Genomic DNA, 18,573 nt, shown 5'->3' with positions numbered 1-18,573 from the left:
TCAGAAACGAGACATTAAAATTGCATATACAGCAAATTATACACTCTACAGGAGATTCTTCAAATAAATATTTTGATTATTTCGTCAGTTTTGATTTCGATGAAATTTTTTATAAATTACACACATGAGAAGCATAATACTTGGTATGCAGGAAGAAGAACATTTTAGTATCATTATTTCCATAATTATCTGGGATAGTAAGGTTTGAAAAATTCATGAATGCAAATGAGACAGAAGGATCTTGAAATGTAATCTGTAGGTTAAAGAGAAACTTTTTCCAGAAATTTTGATTATTGTACCTGTACCTTCGTCAGTTTGGCGATATAAGCTTTTATTACTGCCCTATGTTGGAGTGCGCTAATTGCCACTATATTTTTCTTTTTTCCAAATGAAAGTTCTATTAAGATAAAAAAACGCACAAAACCAAAACTCGTCAACAATACGCAGGAGACAATGGCAAGCTTTAGCTGTTTGCCACTGGAAAGCGCTTTGAGCTGCAAACCCGAGGCCAGCTGATCGACTTCCCCGATCAGCACCAAGGCTTGCTGCCTGTAGACACAAATGACATTTCGCAACACAGTCTAACATGAGACTGTGGTTTGCAATGTTGTAATTGGTCGATTTAAAAGTGTAGTTTGTTTGTAAACAAATGAAGAGGTGGTGTGTTAAAAAGTATGAATTGTGGCCTATAGTATCAAATGTCATTGTGTATGTGGCAAAAGCAATACAGTTAAGGGAATATTATTTCAAAAATATATTGTTTAAGTGTGCTTCCAGTGATGTCGAAACGATCAATGGTATGGTCTGCAAAGTTGGTCTTACAGCACTTCATCCGAAGAAAGCTGTTCACGAGAGATGTTAGCAGTTTCTTTTCCGGCGCTAGGAAGTGCGTTAATGTTAATAGTGCCCGTTATGTTGAGGGACGCAGAGAAGAAAGTACTATCAGCAATTTCAATCCATCACTTGTAACAACAACTCAGCAAAGGTGATGAATAGTTTATATTTTATTGTCTTCCAATTACGGGAGTTTTTCATCTTATACTAATGAGATCTATGCCTCATAAAAAGTTCAATCTACGAAACGAACGTTTTGCGCTATCAATAAAGACTGTCAAGAAAGATCAGTATACTGTAATGAGAGGCAGTGTTAGGGATAAAAAGACTCGTTAAAATAGTAGCCACAAATTTTATGGCGCACTGACAATTGAAAATATGGCTGAAAACAGGGAAGCCGCTTAGGAGTCTTTATAGTAAGTTTAGAGTAAACCTGTATGGCAGTCTGTATTTATATTTGTCAAGGGAAACATAGGCTGCGCTTCAATATGATCAGTATATCAGAAGTTATAGATTCACAAGTAAGCAATAATTTCTTCTGTGGTAACTCTGTACTTTATTATATACATCCAGTTGCCTTTTAATAGGGATAATTTCCCTGTCATGTTTTTAGTATTTGTGACAATGTGAAAGGTGATCCTGAAGGAAAAGTCATAGAGAGAATTCAGTCGTGGTTGCAGTTCTCTCTATAACATTACCATCAATGCCAAAGAGTTTGAAAATCTGTTGGAATGACTTCAGAAAAACTCATTGTCACAGTGAGTAAAATCATTGCTTCTACAACAAATTATGAGGCAAAATAACTTTGACGGCTTGTTAAAACCACATTTTGACATATGAACAAGAGTATTTGAAGAATTACATTACTGCAATCTACGGCCATTTGAATTTGTTTACTGGCGTCAAGCCTTGATATCCCTCTTGCAATTTTTCCCTCTATTCTGTGATAAATTACAAATGCATCCTACAAACTTGTTTCAGTTGAGGTGGGCCACAAATTCCTGTTCTCCCTGATGAGATTCAGTACCTCTTCATTAGTTACCTGATCTACCAATCAAATTTTCATTATTCTTCTGTATCACTAAATTTCAAAAGCTACTATTCTCTTTTCTTCTATACTGTTTTTACTCCATGTCCAATTCTTCAGACAAGTATTCTCATAAAAATTTATATCGGAAGTTAACATGTATTTTTCTTACGTAAATGTTTTTCTTGGTATTCCAAGTCTGAAAATTATGTTACCTGTCATTGTACCAGTCTCAGTTATTTCATGACCCGAATGGCAAAACTTATCTAGGCCTACTACTTTCATAATCTTGTTTTCTAATCTTATTCCCTTGGCATTGTCTGATTTAATCTGAGTACATTTCATTATCTTTGTTTATACTTTTGTTGATGTTCATCTTGTAAACTGAATTCAACGCAATATCCGAATGGATGTTTTGTGCCCTTTGCCATATCACACAAGATTACAATGTCATTGACAAAACAGTCTTGATTTATTCTCCCTGATATTCAATTCCTTTTCCAAATTTCTCCTTGCTTTCCAGTACTAATCTATCTATGGACAGACTAGATAATACATGTTGTTACTGCCTCTCTCATACCCTTCAACCTGCTTCATGCTGTGATGAAGGCTGCAACAGGAAAACTTCTGGGGTTAACTGTAAAATTAAGACCCTTGCTCAGTATTTTCAAGATGGTTGCATAGAATTCCTTCTCGCCCAGGTTGACGACCGTGGTACATCCTCATTGTCACTGATTTCTTACTGTTGCACTCCACTAGGGATCAGGAGGTGCCATCAGTTTGGTCCCAGTCTTGTCTGTTTAGAGAATTTGCTATAAAAATGTGTAGATGCAGCAACTCTCTGGATGTCACATCAGCTTGGTGTCACATACACACTACCTGACCAATGCTAAGCGCTCTCGATGTTTGATTCTGTTGGCTACTGATTAACCGATTGAGTTTATGTCATTAACTTATATTGCATGATGTCAAGTTGAAATTGCTCGTAAATTATGGAAAATATTCACACCCCATGAAATGCCAGGAGTAAATTCATCATCTTGTAAAATGGTTCAATTGGCTCGGGGCACTATGCGACTTAACTTCTGAGGTCATCAGTCGCCTTGAACTTAGAACTAATTAAACCTAACTAACCTAAGGACATCACACACAACCATGCCCGAGGCAGGATTCGAACCCGCGACCGTAGCGGTCGCTTGGCTCCAGACTGTAGCACCTAGAACTGCCCGGCCACTCCGGCTGGCTCATCTTGTAAAAAGATCAATAAATAATAGAGGGTGCACTATGTGAAAGACATTTTATCTTTCGATTGTTGTCATTTAAGCCCTCCTGTGATCTAGGACATTCTGTTATTGTGGCATGCCATGTCGTGCTTCCCAGCCGAGGTTTTGTGCCTGCCAGGAGCGGCTGCCATATTATTTTCAGGTCACCGATGTGCAGCAGAATGAGGACACTTACACTGTTGTCAAACTGAGTGAGATGGAATTCACTGCACCTCGAAAGTACTGAGAAAGGGTCTTAATTTTGCAGTTAACCTCAGAATTGTTCCGGTTGTGGCCTTTGTCAGACTTACTTTACTTTTTCATGTCCGGAAACTACAATTTGTTTGCCCAATATTGGGCAATGTCTAATACTTCTTCTTTAGCCAGCCATAGATCGTCGAGGGTGCATCTGTGTGGGCAGGCTGGGCATTGTAGGAGATGTTCCACGTCCTGTCGAGTGCCGCAGTCGCATTTGTCGTCATTTTCGTCCAACAAACCCCATTTGATCAGATTAGATTTCTCAGGAGCCACCCCAGTTCTGATGCGGTTAAGCATTCTCCAGGTTTTCCAATCACCAGAAACGCCACTTGGTGGGTCCTCTCTTAGTGGATAGTAGATGGGGGGCTCATCTAAGGCGCAACTTAGGAAACGGCGTCTGGATTTGAGTCTGCTGGGGCCACACTCTAGGCCAAATATTGAGTGACAAGCATCAAAGGTTTGTTTTAGCTTCTCGGTATGTTCATGGGCTTTCCTACGTGAGTCAGGGTTTGTGAAACCTGCGGCCCTGTAAAGATTTTCTAAGGTTTCATGCAGCCTGTCACTATCCTGCATGTTTCATTCAAGCTAATATCTACCTTTTTTGCGTGGGCGGATCTGCACCATACCGGGCACGCTTATTCGGCAGTTGAGAAGCACAAAGCTTGGGCTGAAGTTCTGACCACGGTAGGTTTGGCACCCCATTTGCTGTTGGACAGCTTTCTTATTTCATGCTTCTACTTTTTTGCGTGTTTTTTTGCAATGATATTTGTATGTCAATGTTCTGTCCAGCACGACGCCAAGGTAGGTGGGAGTATCTGTGTGTTCTAGTAATGTCCCATCCCAGGTAACATTGAGCCTGTACTTTGCCTGCCTCGAGTTCAGATGGAATGCACTCACTTGAGTTTTGGAGGGATTGGGTTTTAGAGAATTCTTTTTGTAGTAGGTTGACATTATAGAAAGGGCGGTTTCTAGTTTCTCCTCGATGGCTTCAAACCTGTTGCCTTGAACTGTTATTGCCAGGTCGTCTGCATATACAGAAGTTTTGGTTTTGTCTGGAGTTGGTTGGTCATTTGTATATATGTTGAATAGGATTGGCGCCAACACGCTCCCTTGGGCGAGCCCATTTTTCTGATTCCGCCATCGACTCTTTTTCCCCCTCAAGCATTACGAAGAACTGTCTATTTTGGAGCAGGGATTCGATTATCTTGACTAGGTGGTAGTCTTTCAGGGTCTCATAGATTTTATGCAGTAGTGTCCGGTGATGTACTGTATCATAGGCGGAACTTAGGTCGACTAGTGCCAGCCCGGTGATTAGTTTATTCTCAAACCCATCCTCGATATGTTCCGTCAATGCTAGAATTTGACTGGTACAGGACTTTCCAGGTCTAAAACCTGCTTGGTGTGGAATTAGCTTCGAGTCAACGATCTTCTCTATTCTGTTGAGGATCAATCTTTCATAGAGCTTAAACAGATGGCAGAGAAGGGTTATGGGTCGATAGCTCTTCGGAGACTGTGGGTCCTTCCCGGGTTTAAGGAGAGCCACCACTTTTGACTTCCTCCACAGTTTCGGGATTTGAAAGGTTTCACGGCACACGTTAAAAAGTCCAAGTATCCAGTCCCTGGCGCCAAGGCCGAAGTTTTTAATCTGTTCCACGCAAATATCGTCAAACCCAGCGGCTTTCCCATTCTTCATGGTATTTATGCCATTGTTCAACTCTCTCATGCTAAATGGTTTCAGGAAGTTGGTGTTTTCCGTTGGCAGTAGGCGTGTGATTTTAGTTTTCTGACGTTTGGAGTTGAACTTCCCGTTTAGAAGGAGTTGGTTGGCCACCTGGTTTGGAGTTACGTTGGACAGGGCCTTGCTTAGCCTTGGGTCACCATCCAGTTTCTTAATCAGGTTCCAGGCTATTTTGCTACTGTGGGACATATCCATTCTTTCTAGGGTTGCTATCCACTTCTTCTCACATGCCTCGCTGAGGGCTGACATTAAAGCTGTGCCACAGGTGATGGTTTCATCGCTGAATGGGTCTTCCGCGAACAATACTTGATACTTCTCCAGGATGTCCTTTGAGGCATTTGAGAGCCCTGGGATATAGTGTTGTCTGCAACCCCTAGGAATATATTGTCTAGATACCTTTCGCAAAGTCTCAACAAAGGTAAGGTAATTATTTGGTGTTGGGGTCAGACTGGCTAATTCCTCATCCAGCACTTGGGAATATTCTGACCACCTAGCCTTTTTAAAGTTGAATCTCCTACGGAAAGGTATTTTGGTTGTTTTGATTGTTGAGTAGACTTGGATTCCAATAGGTCGATATTGTGTCTTTGGGATTGCATCATATACTCTTTTGCAGCAGGTGTCGTAGATGTTCCGGCTGACGAAGCAAATATCGGGATTGTAACCTCGCTTCCAAATTTTGCTGTTGAAGGAGCAGGGGAGCTTGGGGTCGTGGAGAAGTGAGAGGTTATTTGCCTCAGCACATTGTTCTAGCAGCTGACCATTGGCGTCTGTCTCGTCGTAGCCCCAGGTGGTGCTGTGGCTGTTAAAGTCGCCCTCAATGAAGTGTGACCTTTGGTTGTTGAAGCTTTCTGGCATTGAAGTGTGCAAGTTCTGGCCGGGGGGTTTATATACGGAGCATATTGTAAATGATCCACTCTCTATTGCTAACACTTCAATGTTGTTGGTGGTTGTCTTACTCGTGGAAGAGAGCAGCATCTCGGGTCTGGTAAATATTGTGCTCCCATACCTTCTGTGAGGTGCTTCTACTGCCAAGCGCATTCCTTTGGTATTGGGTCTGTTTGCTGTTTCATCTCTATGTGTTTCCTGCAGGCACAGTACGTCCCACTTTTCTGATCGGCATAGTTGCGATATTACATCCTCCTTATTCTTGGTGATTCCCTCGACGTTCAGGCTGACGATCGTCAGGGTTGGCCCTGAAGAGGACCTGTTTTTGTTTTTGGCTTTTGATTGCATTGGTTTCCGGTGGTGGAAGGTTTGGCCGTTGTCCCATTGGCCAATGTTTCTGGGGAGTGCCGGCATTTTACTTTCTTCTATGTAGCATGTAAGTAAAATGCACACGTGGAGGCACCTTCCTTGCTCCCCGCCTTTGTCAGAACAATGGAGCAGGTGGCTCTGAAACTTCCAGTCAGGTTCAAAAAGTCCAATGAGACATGTTGGGTGCTCACCAAAACCAAGCTGCCTGAATGAAATGTCTCTGGTGATGAGAGGTGGGCTCTCAGACAACCCCAGGAAGATGAAAGCATTGTGGTTTTACCAGCAGATAATGGGAATGCTACAATCGTCCTATGGAAGGCAGATTATGACAGTAAGGTGTGAAAAATTTTGGATGACCCAGCAAGCAGACCATTAGAAAAGGACTCCACAGATAAGGTGGATAAGAAGTCCAGAGCTGTCCTAAAGGAAACAGGCCATCCAGAGAAGATTGTTAAGCAGCTAAGAGCAAAAGCACAGTACCACACAGACTTTATGGCCTGTCTAAGATGCACAAGGAAGGGGTTCCTCTACGTCCATAGTTAGCAACATTGGTGCAGCCAACTACCTTATAGCTCAGCACCTTAACAACATGTTCTTGCCATATGCTGAGAAGTGTGCCCATCACATTCGCAACTCGACCCCCCAGGGGGTCCACAACTCTTTTGTGGATACGTGCGTGGCGAGCAAGGGGCCCCGAGCCATTGCAGCCTTCTTTCTCTCCAGGGCTGCATTTCCTTTCCCTTCCCCTCCTTTCCCCTCCTTGCTCCTTTCCCCTCGCCCTCTCCTCTCCCTCTCTTGGTGTCCCTGCTTATGTTGGCCCCCGCTATCCTCCTGGTTCTGTTGGTTTTCCAATTCGCCTTTGTTGCATAATCATCTCCTCCTTTTGGCATTCCTTGGTCCCCCTCTGGGGTTTGACCTCCATTACAAAATTTCTCCTCCGTAGTGTGAGCCATTTGGGGAAGAGCACCTTACCTAGTGTCTCCGACGTGCGCCCTCCTAGTACATTCCACCTTGTCTTTCACGTCGTTGCCTGATACTAGGGTGCATAGCCAGCACAGTAGCCAGCCCGTGTGGTGGGGTCGCTATGTACCCTTTTGGTTGAGCCCCCTGAACACACAGGGATCACACTTCTGATACCTGAGCTGTGACCTCCTCATGCATGCCTTGGAGTGGTTGCTCGTCATCCTGGAGCATCGGAACTCCCGGCAATGGCCGCCGTGCCAGACGGCCCTTGCTGTGGCTGGGTGGCGCCCGTGAGGAGAGCCCCTGATCGGAGTGGGTGGTATCAGGGCGGACGCTATGCAAATGAAACGCATACGGGTCCAGAACTCTGGCCGTTCTTCTGCGGCCGTCTCTCTGCGTGGAACTGATTTCCTAAAGTGCTGCTTCTCTTGCCCCTTCGGCCTTCCCTTCCATGGCTACCCCCTGGGAAGAGGGTCAGGCCCGTCGGCTAGGGGCAAAACCTTTCCCCCGTTATCTAGTTTGCACCAGGACTGATGGAGATACTTTCACCAATACCAAACCTTTATTCTTTGTGGAACACATTGAAGACAAGTTTGGCGAAGTGGACTCCCTGAGCAAGATGCGGTCGGGTTCGTTGCTGATAAAAACTGCTTCAGCTGCCCAATCTGCGGCCCTTCGTGCCTGTACCCATCTTGGCTCAATTCCTGTGCCCATTACCCCCCACCAGTCTCTAAATATGGTACAAGGTGTGATTTTTCACAGGGACCTCATCCTTCAAACTGATGAGGAACTTCGGGACAATCTCGGACGGCGGGATGTTCACTTTGTTCAGAGTGTTCAGAAGGGTCCTAAAGACAATCGTATTGATACTGGTGCCTTTATCCTGGCCTTTGAAGGGGATACCCTCCCTGAGAAAGTTAAGATTATGGTCTATCGCTGTGATGTGAATCCGTATATCCCACCTCCTATGAGGTGTTTTAAGTGCTTGCGTTTTGGGCACATGTCTTCCCGCTGTTCACAGGCCCCTCTCTGTGGTGACTGTGGACGTCCACTCCATGAGGGGAACCCCCTGCGGGTTCGGGGGTAAGAATAGGCCCGCGGTATTCCTGCCTGTCGTAAGAGGCGACTAAAAGGAGTCTCAAATGTTTCGGCCTTATGTGATGGTCCCCTCTCAGGTTTGACCTCCATCTTTCTAAATTATTCCGAAGAGCGAGCCAATTGGGGAAGGGCGCCTTACATGGTGCACTGTATCCGTCGTGCATTGAGACCTTTAGCCGGCTTTCTCGTCGTTGCAATGGTGTCCCGCTCGTTTTCGATCTCTTGGGCGATTACCACGCTGCACTCTGCAGTGTTTCTTTTATCTGCGACGACGACTTTGGTCAGTTTTGCACCTAAGATCCAGCACGGTAGCCAGTCCGTTGTGGTGGGGCCGCCATGTACCCTCTTGGTTGTAGCCCCCTGACAACACAGGGATCGCTCTACTGATGCCTGCGCCGTTAACTCCCCACGTATGCCAAGGAGTAGATGCCCATCTCCTTGGGGCATCAGGACTCCCGGCAATGGCCGTCCTGCCAGGTGGCTATTGCTGCGGCTGGGTGGCGCCCGTGGGGAGGGCCCTTGGTCGGAGTAGGTGGCATCAGGGCGGATGACCCGCAATGAAGCGTGGTACATCGTCTCTCGCTGGTGGGCCTCCACCAGCAGTCTCTAAGCGATCGAGGTCTAACCTCAACGGGAAGAAATTTGATCCGAGATCGTTTCCCTCCCTCGCTACTCCATGGGAGGAACGTCTTGCTACAACAGGCAGTGGAGAATATTCACCCCGGTACCTCGTGTGTACACGGGTTGATGGAGAATCGTTTATGTCGACAAAGCCCCAGTTTTTTGTGGAGCATTTAGAGGACAAGTTCGGGGAGGTGGAGGGCTTGTCCAAGATGCGCTCTGGTTCTGTGCTCATCAAAACGGCATCCTCTGCCCAGTCACGGAGGTTGCTCAATTGTGACAAGTTGGGGGATGTTTCAGTTAGCATCACGCCGCATAAGAGTCTCAACATGGTCCAGGGTATTATATTCCACAGGGATCTTCTTCTGCAGTCCGACGATGAATTACGCGCCAACCTCGAACGACGAGGTGTTCACTTCGTCCGGCGCGTCCATCGGGGTCCGAGGGATAATCAGGTAGCCACCGGTGCCTTCATCTTGGCCTTTGAGGGTGATGTTTTACCCGAAAAGGTTAAGGTGATGGTTTACCGTTGTGATGTGAAGCCATATATCCCTCCTCCGATGCGGTGTTTTAAATGCTGGAAGTTCGGGCACATGTCATCTCGGTGTACTTCCAGCATCACGTGTCGGGATTGTGGACGTCCTTCGCATCCTGATACTCCATGTGCCCCGCCTCCTATCTGTGTTAACTGCGGAGAACACCATTCCCCCTGCTCGCCGGACTGTAGGATCTTCCAGAAAGAACGGAAGATAATGGAATATAAAACCCTGGACCGCCTGACGTACTCTGAGGCTCGGCGGAAATATGAGAGACTCCATCCTGTGCCAATGAAGTCAACGTACGCCGCTGCTGCTACGACGGTTCTTCCATCTCCTGTGTCGTCCCATACGGTTGGTTCTGTGATTGGTCAGCATCCAAAACCCCCCTTGCTTGTGGGGGGCACTTCACACCCTGTTGCTCCTGCTCCATCTCCTCCAGGAGCAACACCCTCAAAACCATCGGGGACCTCAGCTCCCCCTTCCCAGCCGGAGAAGCGTAAGACTTCTTCGGCTACTCTCGCCAGGAAGGGATCCCTTGGGGACCTCCCTTCGCAAGTCCCGACCAGTGGAAAAGCTGACGCCCGCAAGGGCTTGAAACAACCGCCAGTCCCTGGTCGTCGGGCCTCGCGGTCGTCGTCTGTCCCTGAGACTGACCCAGTGAAGCCCATGAAGCCTGAACCACCGAAGGCACAGCGCGACAAGCTGAAAAAGAAGAAAGTCCCCAAGACCAACGATGTTGCGGTGGCACCCATCCCACCGCTTTCTACAAGCTCTGCCTCTGACGATGAGGTGGAGATTCTTGCGTCCGCTGAGGACCTCGCTCTTGCCGGTCCCTCGGACGCAATGGATGGCATTTGCACGGGTGCTCCATCGGAGGCAGCAGGTGACCCTGCGGCGTAATCTGCCTTCCCAGTCCCGTCACGCCTTTCCCAGCCATGGACAACACCATCCTCCAGTGGAACTGCAGCGGTTTCTTCCACCATCTAGCTGAGCTCCGCCAACTTATCAGCCTTCACCCTTTCTTTTGCATTGCTCTCCAGGAAACTTGGTTTCCAGCAATGCGAACCCCCGCCCTCCGTGGCTATCGGGGTTATTTTAAGAACCGAGCAGCTTATGAAAGGGTGTCTGGTGGCGTCTGCATATATGTCCTTCACACTCTGCACAGCGAGTCTGTCCCTCTCCAGACGCCCTTAGAGGCTGTCGCTGTACGCGTGTGGACGCCACAGGCTGTTACCGTCTGCAGTGTTTACATTCCACCGGATGGTGATGTCTCGCAGCATGTCCTGGCTGCGCTGGTCGCCCAATTGCCGCCACCTTTCTTGCTCTTGGGCGACTTAAACGCCCATAACCCTCTGTGGGGTGGGTCAGTGGCCACAGGTCGAGGCGCCATCATTGAGCATTTATTGTCGCAGCTCGATCTCTCGCTGTTAAATGATGGTGCCTTCACACACTTCAGTGTGGCGCATGGCACCTACTCCGCCATTGACCTTTCAATCTGTAGCCCTAGCCTCTTACCGTCTGTCCAATGGAGTGTGCATGACGACCTGTGTGGTAGTGACCACTTTCCGATCTTTCTGTCACTACCACAGCGTCACTCTTCTGGGCGCCCTAGCAGATGGGCTATGAATAAGGCTGACTGGGACTTGTTCTCCTCCACTGCCGCTATTGAGCCACTCTCTACTGATGACATTGATGCGGTGGTTACATCGGTCACCACCGGCATCGTTACTGCCGCCGAATCTGCCATTCCCCGTTCTTCTGGGTCCCCTCGGCGGAGGACTGTGCCTTGGTGGTCGCCTGAGATCGCTGAAGCGATTAAAGATCGCCGGCGGGCGCTCCAGCGTCACAAGCGACATCCCTCCATAGACCACCTTATCGCCTTCAAACGGCTGCGTGCGCGGGCCCGCCTCCTTATCCGCCAAGGCAAGAAGGAGTGCTGGGAGCGGTATGTGTCCTCCATTGGCCTCCGTGTCACTCCATCGCAGGTCTGGGCCAAGATTCGACGCGTCTACAGGTATCGGCCACCTGTCAGCGTCCCTGCGCTCTCACTGAATGGAGCAGTTTGTACTGACTCCGACGTCATTGCACATCGCCTAGCAGAGCATTTTGCTATGAGTTCCGCTTCTGCGAATTACCCCCAGGCCTTCTGCTCCATTAAAGAGCGGATGGAACGTCGGAGCCTTTCGTTTCGCACCAACCACCTAGAATCTTACAATGCTCCATTTAGTGAGTGGGAATTTCGCAGTGCCCTAGCTGCTTGCCCTGATACCGCTCCTGGGCCAGATGGCATCCACTGTCAGATGCTGAAACACCTTTCAGTGGACTGCCAGCGGCGCCTTCTCGATCTTTACAACCGTCTTTGGGTCGAGGGGGAGTTTCCGTCGCAATGGCGGGAAGGCATTGTCATCCCCGTTTTGAAACCTGGAAAGAACCCTCTGGAGGTAGACAGCTACCGTCCCATTAGCCTCACCAACGTTCTTTGCAAGTTGCTTGAACGGATGGTGAGCCGGCGCTTGAATTGGGTACTGGAGTCTCGGGGCCTTCTGGCTCCGTCCCAGGGTGGGTTCCGTAAAGGCCGCTCCGCCACCGACAATCTGGTGAGCCTGGAGTCGGCCATCCGTACTGCCTTTGCCCGCCGTCAGCACCTGGTCGCTGTCTTTTTCGACATGCGGAAGGCGTACGATACGACATGGCGTCATCACATCCTTTCTACGCTTCATGGATGGGGTCTTCGGGGTCCTCTGCCGATTTTTATCCGCAATTTTCTGTCGTGTCGTACCTTCCGCGTGCAAGTCGCGGCCTCGTATAGTTCCTCCCACGTTCAGGAGAACGGTGTGCCACAGGGTTCTGTTTTAAGTGTCTGTCTGTTTTTAATAGCCATTAACGGGCTTGCTGCGGCCGTGGGAACTTCTGTCTCCGCTTCCCTGTATGCTGACGACTTTTGCCTTTATTACAGCTCTACTGGCATTGCAGCTGTTGAACGTCAGCTACAGGGCGCTATCCGTAAGGCGCAGTCTTGGGCTGTAGCGCATGGGTTTCAGTTTTCGGCAGCCAAGACCCGCGTTATGCATTTCTGCCGGCGCCGGACAGTCCATCCTGAGCCGCAGCTTTATCTTGCCGACGAACTCCTTGCAGTGGTTGAGACCCACAGGTTTTTGGGGGTCGTTTTTGATGCTCGGCTGACTTGGCTGCCTCATATTCGGCAGCTCAAACGGGCGTGTTGGCGGCATCTCAATGCACTGCGATGTTTGAGCCACACCCGCTGGGGCGCCGACCGCTCTACTCTGTTACGGCTCTACCAGGCGTTAATCCAGTCCCGCCTGGATTATGGGTGCCTGGCTTATGGCTCAGCATCCCCGTCTGCGTTGCGGGTGCTGGACCCAATTCTCCACAGCGGGATACGCCTTGCCACTGGTGCTTTCCGCACCAGCCCTGTGGACAGCTTACTAGTGGAGGCAGGTGTCCCTCCACTGCGGTTCCGACGCCAACGTTTGCTGGCCGCTTATGCTGCCCATGTTCTAAGCTCGCCCGGGCATCCTAACTATCGTCTCTTGTTCCCACGATCGGTCGTCCGTCTGCCAGAACGTCGGCCCCGCTCTGGTTGTACAATAGCGGTCCGCGTCAAAGGGCTTCTGTCTGGGCTTCAGGTTTTCACTGTTCCACCTCCTTTCCGGGCTACTTTGCATACACCCCCATGGTGTGTTCCTCGCCCTTGCCTTCGGCTCGACTTGGCACAGGGCTCGAAGGACTCGGTCCCTCCAGAGGCCTTCCGCCGCCACTTTTATTCAATCCTGGCCACGTATCAGGGCTCTGGCATTGTTTACACCGACGGTTCGATGGTTGCTGGTCGTGTTGGGTATGCGCTAACTCTAGGGGACCATTCCGAACAACGTTCCTTGCCGGATGGCTGCAGCGTTTACACTGCTGAGCTGGTCGCCATCTTTCGTGCCCTAGAGTATATCCGCTCCTGCTCAGGTGAGTCCTTCGTTATCTGTAGCGATTCCCTGAGCAGTTTACGAGCACTCGACCAGTGTTTTCCTCGTTCCCGTCTGGTGATGGCTATCCATGAGTCCCTGCATACTCTTGCGTGTTGCGGCCGCTCTGTGGTCTTTGTCTGGACCCCCGGTCATGTCGGTATCCCGGGCAATGAACATGCTGACCGCCTGGCGAAGGAGGCCACAAGACAACCGTCTCTGGATGTTGGCCTCCCAGAGACAGATTTGCGGGCAGTCCTCTGCCGAAAAGTTTTTGCGATTTGGGACGCTGAATGGCACGATCGGATCATGCACAATAAACTCCGTGCCATTAAGGAGACGACGACTGTGTGGCGGTCATCCATGCGAGCCAACCGCAGGGACTCAGTCGTCCTTTGTCGGCTCCGCATTGGCCACTCCCGGCTGACACACAGTTATTTACTGCGCCGGGAGGACCCTCCTGTATGTCGCTGCGGGGCGTCTTTGACAGTGTCCCACATTTTGTTGGCTTGCCCCCTTTTAGCTGTGGTCAGGCAGACATTTGCGCTGCCTGATACGCTCCCTGCCCTTTTATCCGATGACCCTGTTATGGCTGGCTTAGTTTTACGTTTTATTCGGGCAGGGGGTTTTTATAGTTTAATCTGAGTGTTTTTAGCGTTGATTCTGGCTTTTAGCCTTTGATTTTAATCTGAGTTTTTAATGTGTTCTTGGTGGTTGGCTTCTCCTCTTTTTTTTCTCTATGGTCGGCCAACCACCGTCACACTCTGTGTGTTTTACTTTGTTTTGTCTGATCTCTGTCGGCGTCTTTTTCGTCCTGTGTCGTCTGACGTCTTTCCTGCTGTTTGTTTTTTATTCTCTTTGGGCGGTTTTCATTTTTTTTTTTTGGAAAAAAGGGACCGATGACCATCGCAGTCTGGTCCCTTTAATCCCACCAACCAACCAACCATCCATGAGGGGAGTCCCTGTGTTTCCCCTCCTGTGTGTGTAAATTGTCATGGTAGTCATTCTCCACGTTCACCAGATTGCCCAGTATATAAGAAGGAAAAAAAGATACAGGAGTATAAGTCCCTCGATCGTTTAACCTACACAGAGGCCCGTAAGAAATATACACGAATTCACGCTGTGTCCGTGACATCTAGTTACGCCTTGGTTACATCTACACCCCTTCCTCCCCCTTCCTTACCCCCATCACGGACCCCTCTCCTCCCCCCCTCCCCTGCGGCTCCCTCACCTTCTCCTCTGGGCCTGCTCCCCCTCCCCAGCCGGCGAAGTGTCCCACTCCTTCGGCGTCTGCCGGTCAAGGACGCCTCTCCCAGGATGCCCCTTCCCGGCACCTTCCAGGCCAAAGGTCTGCTGCCGCGCGACGACCGCGAGAGCCGCGGTCTGTCGGCCCCCAGGTCGCCCGATCTCTTTCTGTTCCTGATCTTGCTGCAGCTGGCTCCTTTATGCCACACGGCCCTCCTCGATCTCAGCCTGAAAAGAAGAAGAAACATAACTCCCGGGACAAAGAGCTTCTGGTGTCGCCGGAGGTCCCTTCCCCGACTTCACAACCGGATTCTGACCTGTCATTCATGGATGTCACCCCCTCCTTGTCGGTGACGGGTGGGGACCCGGCGGTATGACTGGATTTAGCGTGTTCAGCCCCCATTTAAACCATCGTTCTGTGGTTCTCCAATGGAATTGTAATGGATACTATCGTCACCTTCCGGAATTGAAATCCCTTCTTTCGTCCTACTCTGCAGCTTGTGTGGTTCTCCAGGAATCTCATTTTACCGATGCTCACTCACCGACCCTCCGTGGGTTCCATGTTTTCTGTCGAAATCGGGTCGGACCCCTGCGGGCTTCTGGTGGCGTTTGTACGTTGGTCCGTACAGACATTGCTAGCATGTGGATTCCTCTTCAAACTACATTGGAAGCGGTTGCTGTTAGGGTCCACTTAGACTCTGCGGTCACAGTTTGTAATCTTTATCTCCCTCCTGACAGGACTCTTACACCTGCTGCCTTAACTGCCCTTCTTCAGCAACTTCCTCCTCCCTTCCTCCTCCTTGGGGATTTTAATGCTCATCATCCCTTGTGGGGCAGTGCCTTTCCATCTAGATGAGGTCTTCTTATAGACCAATTTATTGCAGACCACGACCTGTGCCTTCTTAATGATGGCTCCCCTACTCATTTCAGTGCCGGTCATGGTACCTTTTCTGCCATTGATCTTTCTCTTTCTTCTCCCTCTCTCCTCCCTTCATTACACTGGTTGCCACACGATGACCTTTGTGATAGTGACCATTTCCCGTTGATTATCACGCTCCCTTCCCGCTCCCCGATGGACAGGTTACCTCGTTGGTCTTTCCAACGCGCCAATTAGGCCTCTATACACTGCACAGGTCGTGTTTTCTCCCTCTTTGTCGGGTTGTATTGATGACGTCCTACGTGACGTGTGTGACGCGATTGTTCGCGCTGCTAGCCTTGCTGTCCCGCGCTCATCTGGACCATTTCGTTGCCGGCAAGTCCCATGGTGGAGTACGGCCATTGCCATTGCCATCCGTGATCGCCGTCGAGCTTTGCAACACTTTAAGAGGCACCCATCCATAGCCAGCCTTACTACCTTTAAACGCTTCCGCGCTAAAGCCCGTTATTTAATCAAACAGAGCAAGCGGATATGTTGGGAACGATTCGTTTCTTCCCTTGGTTCTACTGTCCCCCTGTCACGGGTATGGGCTACACTTCGCTCTCTCCAAGGCTGCCATCGGCCGTCCACCCTCCCAGGCCTTCACCTCCCAGATGGCATTTGTACGGACCCATTAGTTCTTGCAGAACATCTTGCGACCCATTTTGCAGTGGCATCAGCATCAGCCTCCTATCCAGCTGCTTTCCTTCACCAAAAACAGCGGGCTGAAGCTTCCACCTTATGTTTCACCCCTTGTGAGTCAGAATCTTACAACGAACCTTTTACTGAATGGGAATTTCTTTCTGCTCTATCTTCTTCTCATGATACGGCCCCTGGCCCAGATTCCATTCATAACCAACTGCTTCAACATCTCAGTGCTCCACAACGGCAACATCTTCTTCAGGTGTTTAACCGTATCTGGCTCCAGGGTGACTTCCCTTCTCAGTGGAGGGATAGCATTGTGGTTCCTGTCCTTAAGCCTGGTAAGAACCCCCTATCTGTTGACAGCTATCGGCCAATTAGTTTGACCAATGTTGTTTGTAAGTTACTTGAATGGATGGTAGCCCGTCGGCTCAATTGGGTCCTCGAATCTAGGGATCTATTGTCCCTTTACCAGTGTGGCTTTCGAGAGGGACGGTCTCCAATCGATCATTTACTTCGCTTGGAATCCGCAGTTCGGCAGGCTTTTTCCCAGCGCCGCCATTTGGTTGCAGTGTTTTTTAACCTTCGCAAGGCCTATGAAACGGCCTGGCGCCATCACATCTTACTTACCCTTCATCAGTGGGGGTCTTCGGGGCCCACTCCCGATTTTTATCCGCCAGTTCCTGATCCATCGGTCATTCAGAGTTCGAGTTGGTACTGCTTTTAGTTCTCCATGGACCCAGGAGACGGGCATCCCACAGGGTTCTGTCTTGAGTGTCCTTCTTTTCCTCATTGCTATCGATGGACTTGTGGCCTCTGTCGGTCCCTTGGTCGCCCCTGCCCTGTATGTGGATGATTTCTGCATTTGGGTTAGTTCCTCCTCGATGGCATCTGCAGAACGGCAGCTCCAGGTAGCTATATGGCGTGCCTCTGCATGGACCCTCTCACACGGGTTTCAATTCTCTCCTTTAAAATTGCGGGTGGTCCACTTATGTCGCTGTACTACGATCCACCCTGATCCAGAGCTCTATCTTGCTGCACAATGATTGCCTGTGGTCCCACCGTTTCGTTTCCTGGGTCTTCTTTTCGACAACAAGCTCACTTGGCTGCCCCATATCAGACTCCTGAAGGTAGGATGTTTCCGTAAACTCAGTGTCCTTCGCTTCCTTGCCCACTCCTCTTGGGGTGCGGACCATTCCCTCCTTCTCCGTCTTTATCGTGCTCTAGTTCTGTCTTGTTTGGACTATGGTTGTCAAGTTTATGGTTCAGCTGCTCCTTCCACACTGCACGTGCTGGATCCAGTCCACCATCGTGGTATCCGTTTGGCCACCGGTGCCTTCCCTACTAGCCCTGTTGATAGTCTCCTGGTTGAAGCTGGGATCCCTCCCCCTTTCTGTTCGGCGGTCCCAGCTTCTGGTGTCTTATGTACTCACTATCCGTTCCTCTCCCACTCATCCTTCCTATTCTATCCTGTTCCCAGACCATGGACATCGCCCACCCGACTCCCGCCCTCGGACGGGTTTACCAGTTGGGCTCCGCCTTGCGTCTCTTTGCCGTGATTTTCAGCTTCCTTATTTGTCCTGTCTTCCTCGCTCCCTCCCCTCCACCCCTCCTTGGTTAGTTCCTCGGCCTCAAATTCGGATGGATCTCCGCCGAGGTCCGAAAGATTCCATCCCCCCGGTGGTGTTCCGTTCCTTTTTCCACCAAATTTTATGGGAGTTTCGGGATGCTGTTGTTTTTTCCACTGATGGCTCTAAATCTGCTGATCATGTTGGGTAATGCCTTCACGTCCTCTGTTGGAGTGGAAAATCATCTGCTACATGTGGGGTGTTTACTGCGGAATTGGTGGCAATTTCCCAGGCCCTTACCTTTATTAAACAGTCCCAACACAACCGCGTTTTGTTATGTACGGACTCGATGAGTGGCCTTCTTGCTATTGACCGGTGTTTTTCACGCCATCCCTTGGTCTCTGCCATCCATGACCATCTCGCTGATATTCACCGTGCTGCTTGTTCGATTGACTTCCTTTGGGTCCCTGGCCATGTGGGTATCCCGGGTAATGAGCTCGCTGATCGTTTGGCTGGGGGAGCAGTCACTTACCCCCCATTTTCTGTAACCCCTCCTGCAGCAGATTTATGGCTTCACATCAAATCCCACTTCGCACAGTCATGGGCCAATTCTTGGGAGGCTACTCCCCTGTCT

At 49.6% G+C, this 18,573-nt stretch overlaps 1 protein-coding gene across 7 annotated transcripts in view; it reads left to right on the top strand.

Moving 5' to 3' along the window:
- Positions 1 to 530: 530 nt before the first annotated feature.
- Positions 531 to 18,573, top strand: part of LOC126194644 (mitochondrial ribonuclease P catalytic subunit) — a 163,080-nt gene continuing 145,037 nt past the window's right edge. For 3 of the 7 annotated variants that reach the window (XR_007538488.1, XR_007538489.1, XM_049932820.1), the window contains exons 1-2: positions 585 to 672; positions 767 to 985. Coding sequence is in view for 2 of the 7 variants with exons in the window: in XM_049932820.1 (XP_049788777.1) it covers positions 650 to 672; positions 767 to 985 (242 nt within the window). In the remaining 5 variants the exon portion in view is untranslated. Of the gene's footprint in view, positions 986 to 18,573 lie in introns of all 7 variants that reach the window. The other 4 variants (XR_007538490.1, XM_049932821.1, XR_007538492.1 and 1 more) reach the window with 4 other exon arrangements.

The sequence above is a fragment of the Schistocerca nitens genome, chromosome 7 (genome assembly GCF_023898315.1).
Source record: "Schistocerca nitens isolate TAMUIC-IGC-003100 chromosome 7, iqSchNite1.1, whole genome shotgun sequence".
Lineage (NCBI taxonomy): Eukaryota > Metazoa > Arthropoda > Insecta > Orthoptera > Acrididae > Schistocerca > Schistocerca nitens.
The sequence above is the reverse complement of the archived record's forward strand: the minus strand, read 5'-3'. Positions and strand labels throughout refer to the sequence as shown.